Source organism: Drosophila takahashii, chromosome X (assembly GCF_030179915.1).
Source record: "Drosophila takahashii strain IR98-3 E-12201 chromosome X, DtakHiC1v2, whole genome shotgun sequence".
NCBI classification, from domain to species: domain Eukaryota; kingdom Metazoa; phylum Arthropoda; class Insecta; order Diptera; family Drosophilidae; genus Drosophila; species Drosophila takahashii.
This window is the reverse complement of record NC_091683.1, coordinates 6,801,782-6,811,106: the sequence shown is the minus strand read 5'-3', so window position 1 is coordinate 6,811,106 and position 9,325 is coordinate 6,801,782. Positions and strand designations below refer to the sequence as shown.

At 37.7% G+C, this 9,325-nt stretch overlaps 1 protein-coding gene across 1 annotated transcript; it reads right to left on the bottom strand.

The window, feature by feature from the left end:
- Positions 1-1,339: 1,339 nt before the first annotated feature.
- On the bottom strand, positions 1,340-2,335 carry CheA7a (Chemosensory protein A 7a). The gene is made up of 2 exons (XM_017145940.3): positions 2,097-2,335; positions 1,340-1,789 (listed from the first exon to the last, which is right to left on the bottom strand). The coding sequence occupies exons 1-2, from the start codon at positions 2,325-2,327 to the stop codon at positions 1,478-1,480; spliced, it is 543 nt and encodes a 180-aa protein (XP_017001429.2). The 5' UTR covers positions 2,328-2,335; the 3' UTR covers positions 1,340-1,477.
- Positions 2,336-9,325: the final 6,990 nt, after the last annotated feature.

The following is a 9,325-nucleotide window of genomic DNA, read 5'->3' as shown; positions in this document are numbered from 1 at the left end:
TAAAGAGCAATTTAATGCGCGCCAGCAGCCAAAAACAACAACACCGATACAGATATACAGATGCAGATATAAAGATACAAATACAAATAAGGATACGGTTATGGATGGCGGATACAACTACAAGTACACACGCAGATACAAACACAAATCACCAGGCAGTTGCAGTTGCACAAAAGCGCAAGGGCGTCGTCGCTGCAACAGCAACCGGTTGCATGGGGGTGGAAAATGGGGGGAGGGGTTTCCCAGTGCAACGGCTGTGGGGTTTACTCAGTGGCGTAGTTGGGCAAATTTGAGATGGGCATCAAGCATTAACATAAAACGGGGAAAATCATATGCAAAGATCTACAATGCCAAACAATGGAAGAAAAATGCAACGCGAATTCTTCAGCATCATTAAAAAATGACTTTATTTTTAATCAGATGGATTATTTTATACTGTTCAAAAAAGCATAATAATTTTGGAACATTAACATGTTAAATTTGTGGAACTTTTTAATTAACTATTATAAAAACAATTAACAATTATTTATTTTAAGTTTATTGAAGTTTTTCTCCTTTTATAAATTAATTTCTAATTTTATAGCTCTCGCAACTTACGACCCCTTTGCGAACTACGCCACTGTTGTGTGTTTGCCAGCGTCTAAAGCATTTCGGTGATTGTGTCAGTTTGAGTTTTTGCAAATTTGCATCGGATTATTGCAATAAACATAATTATGCGCGCTGCATATGATTTTTCAATTAAACACATGCCAGCCCCGCGTGAAAAAGCCCCTGTTTTCGAGGGGTTATCATCGTGGACCCCCGGGTCTTTCGGCTGGGACGTGGCAAATAAAGGGTTAAGCTAGGGGGGTTCTATTTTTGATACCGAGGGACTCTGCTGGGATGACATGACCAACCAATTGCTGTTCGTTGCGGGTGTTTGTAATGCATATTTGTTAATTAAGTGTCGCATGTGTGTGAAAAGCACCCAAACCAGGCAAAACCACCCAGCATGTGGTGCAATTCTAGCGGTGCTTAAGTGGAATCAATGGATTGTAATGCGGAGATAATCATTTGTAGCAAAAAAGCGAAAAAAAAGGTAGCGCACATATCATTAAATTTATTCCAAAGAGCCTCGAACTTGAGTGGGAAGTATATATTTTTGAAGGAAGGGTTCGTTCGTTGCCAAGCACTCAGAAATTTCAATTAGACGAGGTGTTGATGCTGAAATTCTGCGGTGCGATTGGTTTTGTATTTGTCATTTCAAGCATGCTGCACTTGATGACTGGTTACGTTACCCCCGTTCCCAATAGACCATTAACCATTAACCATAACCACACATATTTTTGTCTTTGAAAGCCAGTAGTCGTTATATTGATGTTCAAGTTAAGGTAAATTATAATATAAATGAAATATCAAGAATAACGCGTATCGTGTCAAATGGATCCAACCGGAAAATATAATAAACTAGTAAGACAAAAAAAAAAGAAAAGGACTCCTAAGTCAGGGTCACGGTGGCCACAAGTCCAGCCACTGGAATCTCTCGATCCATCAAGGTCAACTGCAGCAGATAGTCCCCCTTGGGGGCATTATCGGGCAGGAAGTTGGTCTCCAGCTCGTAGTTGTCAATCTGGTATTTTCCCTTCGGAAAGGGGCACTTTCCCTGCTCCGGCAAGTTTGAGACCTTCAGAATCTGGGGATACGTGTCCTCGTCCTCCTTGATGAATTGACAGAACGGCTTGTTCACATTCAAGACCATCGCCCCGCGCTTTTTGGTGTTTTGATCGTAGGTAAAAACCATTAGAGCAATCTGAAAAAATAATATTTTCAAATTATAAAACGTTAAAGAAAACATAAAATAATTAAGGAAAAATAACTTATCATCTATATTAGGTTCGAATTTAAAATATTGAGAAAATTTTAGAGAACATAAAATAAGTAAGAATTAAAAAAGGTTTTATTTTTTAATCAATATATTTACTCTTTAGAAGATTTAAATGATTAAATTTAAAAAAAATGATTTAAAAATGTTACAACATTTAAGAGAACATTAAATTAAAAGGATAAAATGTTATTTTAATATTTTATTCAATATATTTATGGCTTAACCAATTTACCTTTTGCTGATCGGCCATATTGAGTTTAAATTCAAAGTCCCCAGACACCACAAATTTATTTCGCGAGACCTTCTTCATCCTCAGCGTTCCCCAGACCACCCAGTTATCCTGATTTTCGATGGTTTGGTCCATCTCAAAGGTATTCAACTCAACATTGTACGGCTTTTCCCCACGACACATTAGAACCAAAATGATTGGAAGAAAAAGAGTAAATAAATGGCGCACTGCCATCTTGCCAACTGCCAACTACACTGTCCGCCGATCGAACAGATCTCAAAATATATATAGTTACAAAGTACGGCTGAATCTCTAATCTCTCACGCCAAATCGCTGTTCGTACACGATTATGTGGCGTGTAAGCCTTGATTTTTATGAACTATCATTTCGTGATTGGCTGTTATTTAGTGACAAGGCTGAAGCTCTCATCGTAATGGTTCATTAGTATATGGAAACACAAAAGCTTGTTTGTAATGTTTACATATTTTTGGGTGAAAAATCAAGATTTGGGTTTTTGGTGAAAATAGCAACTTTTTATACAATTTTTTGGAATATCTTAATGAGAAATGTTTCCACATCGAAGATAATTTCTATTGCTACCACTTGGAATCGGGGCCGATGACGTGGCTTTTTCCTGCTCATTCAGCAATCAACAGTTTAGGGAATACCCTGAATAAATTTAATTCATGACACTTTCCGTGTGCTTTGAAAAAATAAAATGTTCGCCAATTCTTTTTAAAACTAATGGAACCACCCCATTCCATTCCACTTTTTCGGTAATAATCTGCCCTGAACTTTTCCGTTGAAATTCTGTAAATATTTTATGCCAACTAATCTCTTAACACTCTATTGAGACATATAAACTTTTAATAGCATTTGCTTCACTCCGCCAAAGAGTGGAGAAGTGGGGATATCGGAGGTCTAGAGACCTTGTTTTATGGCCTGCAGCAGTTTTCGTGTTTGAACATCAAAAGTAATAAATTCATCGAACCATCACAGGCCAGAAATTCGGCGGCTAAGGATTTTGTTGTTGTTTTAGGTCGTTGCTCAATAAGTTTTCGCCGGCTTTTCTCGCTTTTCCCCCCCGAAATTCACCGGTATTGCCGTTAATTTCCCGCGAACCTTTCCCCTTCGTTGTTTTGCCATTGTTTTTGCCGTGTTTTGCACCGTTTTTCCTCCTCTGCTGCTGCTGCAAAGTTATTTAGGTAACTGTCTTGACTTGTTTCTTTTGGCCCTCTGCATTGATTGCCCCTGGTATTCCGTATTCCGTCCGAAGTTGAAGTGAAAGTTTGCGCCGGGGTCACCATAAATATCCCAGTTCAGTTCAGTTCCCGAAACAAGGCAGAAGTTAAGTGTCTCTGAAAGTTTGCTGCAAATATTTCAGGCTTATTTATTGGTTTCTAATCGAGAGGAAAGAATAGGAAACTAAATAGAAATTTAAGTATTGGATTTTTACTTGGGATAATTTCGAAATATATTAATTAATAAATTAATTATATTTTTCAAACCCTTTTTCCTTGACTTTTATTGGTTGACTTGAGAAATGACTAATTTTTAATTAATTAAAGCAATGCCAGGCAATAATTACGCCCCCGACTGCTTGACAATTTTGCGCTTAAATGAGAGTCACGTGACAAAATACACGGGACATCGTTTCAATAAAATAAAATAAAGAAAAACAAACCAACAAAATACTCAAAGAATTTCTTTTCAACGGCGCGCGTTGGGTTCATAAAGACAACCCGTTGTGTTAAAGATAGAAAGAGATAGACTCAAGCGGAGAGAGGGAGACGGCAAGACAGAAGTGTGCTAAAAGAATTGCAGCGAAATTAAAATAAAATAAAATTTACGTTGAATTAAAAGCAGGAAAAGCAACAACAACAACAGTGGCACGGAAAACTCTGAAGAATGTAAAGGGATTTTCACAAGGATAACGAATTGTTGATACTCAGTGGTAGAAATTAAAATATATCTATAATTTAAAATATTAGAGTCCTCACTTTACAAAATTAATTAGTTATTAGAAATAAATTCTCTTTTACAGTATTATATTGAAAAATACAATACATTAAAATATATTTATATTTAAAAAAAATAAGTTTTTTCTTCACAAAATAAAAAAATTATTAGATATTAAGTCAACTTATTTAGTTTTATATTAAAGATATTGTTATTGTTTTAGGATTATATTTATTTATTTTTTTTACAACTTTTAACGACGCTCCCACTTTTTTTCCTAATTAAAATCCCTACAGGGTATATCTGATAAGCGAAAAAAAGGCGCAAGAACTGACAAAAGTGGGAGGACGACGGGAGTCGTGACTTCATTTGCTTGACACTTGGAAAAGGGCCGTGGAAAGCGATGGGAAAATGGTGAAAATGCGCGGCGGTGGCATCAAGTGTGTGCCATAAAGGAAACCGAGAGAGAGAGAGAATGAGGAAGAGAGAGAGGGTGCGAAAAGAAAAGGCTGCAAACGATTCCTAATTGAAAACTATTAAATTCTTTTTTATCCCCCCTTTTTCGCCCGCTGCTACTTAATTTCTCCTTGGCACCCAATCTTTTCCCATTTTCCGCGCTATTTTCCAACACCCCCAGCCCATTTTTTTTCGCCTTCGCGGGTCCAAATTGGAACTTGAATTTCATTTCGAATGACATTCGCTCCATCACGCGTCAACTGCAGCCAACTCATGGCACGTAGCTGAGAATGGTTTAAAAAAAAAAGAAAAAGGAAAGCGGAAAAGTCCTGGACAGGGGGTACGAAAAAAAAAATAAGAAAGAAAAGCGGACATTTTCATTTGAGCATATTTAATTAGATGCAATTATTTATGGTATTAAATAGATGAGGCAGTAAATGTGCTGTACACTGCGTTGACTCCTCCGACTCCCCGACTCAGCGACTAGCCGAGGAAAATTGAAATAAAATGCTAAAGAATTGCGTCGTTGTCTGTCGCCAAAGCAAAAGCGAAGAAGGCGAAAAAATACAAAAAATTGGATAGATAGACCCACCAGAGAAGTGGGTAAAAAATACTGGGAAAGAAAAGCGAAGAGAAATATTCAATTCTTGGCTCACTCAAAAAGGCACAATTCTGCAGCGAATGCCAAGCGATGTCCAACGAATCCCCCTCCTCCTTTCGCATCATTTACCAGCCAACCATAACAATGGGGTCCGCAAACCCCCCAAACCCCCCTGGAAAATCCCTCGGACGAAGGAGTGCATTTAAATGGCAGGAAATTTGAAAAAAATTGAAATTTAAGTCTTTGATATATTGAAACCGATTTATTAGCCGCCCCTTTTTCTTTTCTTCTTCTTTTCCCCCAGCCACACCCATTGTTAGTCACTTTCCACAGTAAAAAAATGAAAAACTTGTCTTACGTTTTCCCCATCTTCTCTTTATTTATTGTCTGTATAAAACAGAGATGAGCTGATTTTTCCGACCCCCAACTCCCAAAACACCCCAAATGGCGACCTACTAAACAGAAATTCAGACCGAAAAACTAGTGGTCAATCTGGAAATAAATAGAAATAACTGAAAATGGGTTTAAAATCAAAGGTGTCGCAAAGTATGTAGAGAAAAAAATTTTCGTTTAAAATATATTGTTGTATACTTCCGAACAACTTTTAAAATCATTTCTATAGTCGGAATATATAAAAAGCAAACAAAATTGATTAATCGAAAGGGGCATTATCCCAGATCAATCCAAATCATTGAACATGCCCACAAATCCACACCTTTTTCGTATCTTCTTTTATTGTCATTTATTGGAGTTAATAGCGCGTGACCATGGACGGTTAACCCCTTTCGCACCTTTTGCCCCTTTTGGCAGACAAGACAAATCACACAAATTGACAAACGTTTAACATAATTTACACAGCAAAGCCGAAACGACTTACACTTGACCACACCACCCACTTTGTCCACCCACCCATCCAATATTGACCCTTTCGCTCCTGGATGTCCTGGGAAAGGAAAACCCTTGTCAACGCTGCGTAACCGAAAACTATTAAAAAGATCAGCCGGTCACTTGACTGCAACTGCCAACAAATGGGGAGGGAAAAAAACAGCCAAAAAATGGTAAGAAAAAAGGGGCGAAAAATGGGGAAATAAAATTGAAGAGGATGTCCCACCCAATTCTCCCGGAATTTTCGGTCATTTTTCACACGCTCCGCACGAAAAGAAGGACATATGTTCATGGTCAAATCGATTAAATAAATCATTAGCATCTTTTGTGGCCAATTTCCGTGGCCCTCGTGTCCTTTTCTTTTCTGGATTTTTTTATCTTGTGTGCGTAACGCGTGTCGCAAGTTTTCTCATGTGTTTTTCCTTTTTTTTGTCAGCAAATTGTTTTTTAATACGAGGCGAAGAAAAGAAAAGACAGACCCCTTCTTTCGCTTTCGAAGTGGGAATTTTTCTTTATTTTCCTTTTTTTTATTTGTCCCCTTGTCGTTTGACATTTAATTTGTTGCTCTCTCCTGTTGAGGAGGCCCAAGGAGTGCCAAAGAATGAAGGCTAATTTATTGCATTATACTTGGGAGATAGGAAGAAGAACGCCTTATGAAAGGAAGTCTGTTAAGCTGATTTTAAGGCTTTAGTTAGCTGTAGAATATTATCGATACAATCGGAAATAAGGGAAAGTAGAAAATAAACCACAAATTGCATGATGTCAATCATCAATTACATTTAATTTATTTTAGTTTAGTTTCATAACACAAAAAAGTAAATAAAATCATTTTAGATCTACCAAAAATGTATTTATCTTTAATTAAGTTTATTAAACAAAGAAAAAAAGGGAAAGACAACCAATTATTCTAGATGTGTTTCATGAAGCATATCATTTTCTTTCTTTTCATTTGCAGCATCCTTTTCAGACTTTTCCAAATTTTTTTTTGTCCACCCATTTTGTTTTCTTTTTTGCGGAAGGATATGGCATTGCTTTTGGTGTTTATTTTCTATAAATATAAATTAAATGGGTGGCGTGCGACTGTCCAATAAATTTAGCTATTTTTATATATATTTCGAGACACCTTTTTCGGTTTCGGTTTCTTGCCATTCGTGTTTTCATTTTTTGGCGTTGTTGTTGTTTGCGCCTTGTTTGTCAGACGTGCCATTGTGGTGGTCCTTTTGTGCTTGAAACTCTGGTTCCATGGATCCCGAGTCCTGAATCCCGGATCCCAGATCCTGCTCCGGTGTCGAACCCTTTTCATTGTGCAATGGCCGACAGGGCGTGGCAGGCTAAAAAATATTGCCCAAGTCGGGCCAAATCATGTGACAATAGTTGCTTTATCCACGATTATTCAGCAAACCAACCCACTTTCCATCATCTCTTTTTTTCTGGGCTAATAAAATGCAATTTGTTTTATGAATGAAGCAACAGGGTGACGAAAAAATCCTGGGATGGAGACAAAGCTTCAAGTTCATTGCCACCGCAGAATAAGTATATTTGCTAATAAATATTACACAATAAAAAAAGAAATAATATTAAAAATAATTGAGTTACTTGTCACAAAAAATTGATGGTTTAAAATTAGATGAATTAAAATCACTTAAAAATATCAAAATAAGTGTCTAAAAGTAGGCTACAAAATATTTGTAAGCCAAAAGTGATATGAATTCATACGGGAAGACGACTAGCATTTATTCACTACATACTTTTAGGCAGCAATTTTGATATTTAAGAGTGATTTTAAATATTATCAAATTTTCTGTGATTTAATTTAATTTAATGTTGGAAGATGAAACCAAAGTGCACTTTTTATTTGTGTACCTACCCATATACTTATATACATAAATAAATATATTGCGGTTTTATATATAGAAATCATAACGCGCTCTTTTGTTTTAGTACAGCCCGGGTCCCCCGAAATCTTTTGTGAAGCGAGCAGAAGCGAAAAAAAATGCAAACAATTTCTTGTAATTAAAATCCATGGCCTTTTCAGTCCCCAGCCCACTTAGGGGGGTGGTGGGTGGTTCGAGTGGGTGGGGCTGGGGTGGTTCAGTCAGGTGCTCAGCTGCGCCAATCAGTCACAGACCAGTCAACCACCGAAGCTACCAGGTCCGGCTGTACTTGTCACTGCAGGTGGAAATGGAAAGCGGCGGAAAATGTGGTGGGAGGAGGAAAAACGGTGGGCAGATGGCAGCCCAAAGGCAGACAGCGACCGACCTTTGCCAAGAGATTTCTCCCATCTTTTTCCCAGTTCTTCTTTTTTCACCTTTTGCCTTATTTTTTTGTTCAAGAATTACTGATTATTAATTCATTTTGAACCGGTGAGGCATTCATATTTCTGCTGCAGCCCAGAGTGGGTCGTCCTTCGACACGCACACTGTGGTGCAGGCTATACTGATGCACGGGAAAAAATAAGGTTCGACATCAAAGGGATATTTGTGATATTTAAAAAAAGTAAAATAAAAGGTAATATAAATCTCTAGAATTTTAAAATCACTTAAATATGCGTCTAAAATTATGCAACCATATTTGTACAAGTCCCATTTATTTTTACTGCATACTTTTCGACACCTTGAAGATCTTTTGTTTTTTCTAAGGCATATAAAATGCCTTATATTTTTTTATATAATTTAGTTTTTGTAATTATTTTTCTGAGTGCATTGACTGACTGGCAGCATCATCCTTTCGGTCCTTCATGTTGTCTGTCAATGTTTTGCTTTCATTTTTTTATTCTTTGACTTGCATATATTTGTATAGCTTGCTGGCTTGCTTTTGCCGGCTGCTCCGATGCTCTGATGTTCTCTGAAGCTCTGAAGCCCCGAAGCTCCGATGTACTGATGCTCTGATGTTCTGGGTGCGTCTCGCGATGGCTGGCTGCATTCATTGTTAAATCATTGGGTTTTTACTGCAGTTTGGCGAACGAACGGCATTCGACGCTGCCAACCTCATATCAACCTCAATTTTGCCGTCTGCCTTTGCCTGGTCTACAGCCTCAGTTTTCTGCCTCTTGACTGTCCATGTAAATAAAGTCAGCGCGGTAAGAAAACAAAACGTGAACTGTGACCGGGCCTGCACCTGGACACGGTAAAAAGCCGGAGACACTGAGAGAAATGTGTGAGGTTTGCAATAATAATAATTTTTAAAAATCGATAGGGCAACACTGATATAAAATAAAGCAGTGGAACAATACTGAAGCTTAGGTTTTAGGCAGCACTGAACAATCAATGAGGCAACACTGATCATGAGTCTGAATATCAATTGGGCCACACTGTTTGCATATCAGGGATGC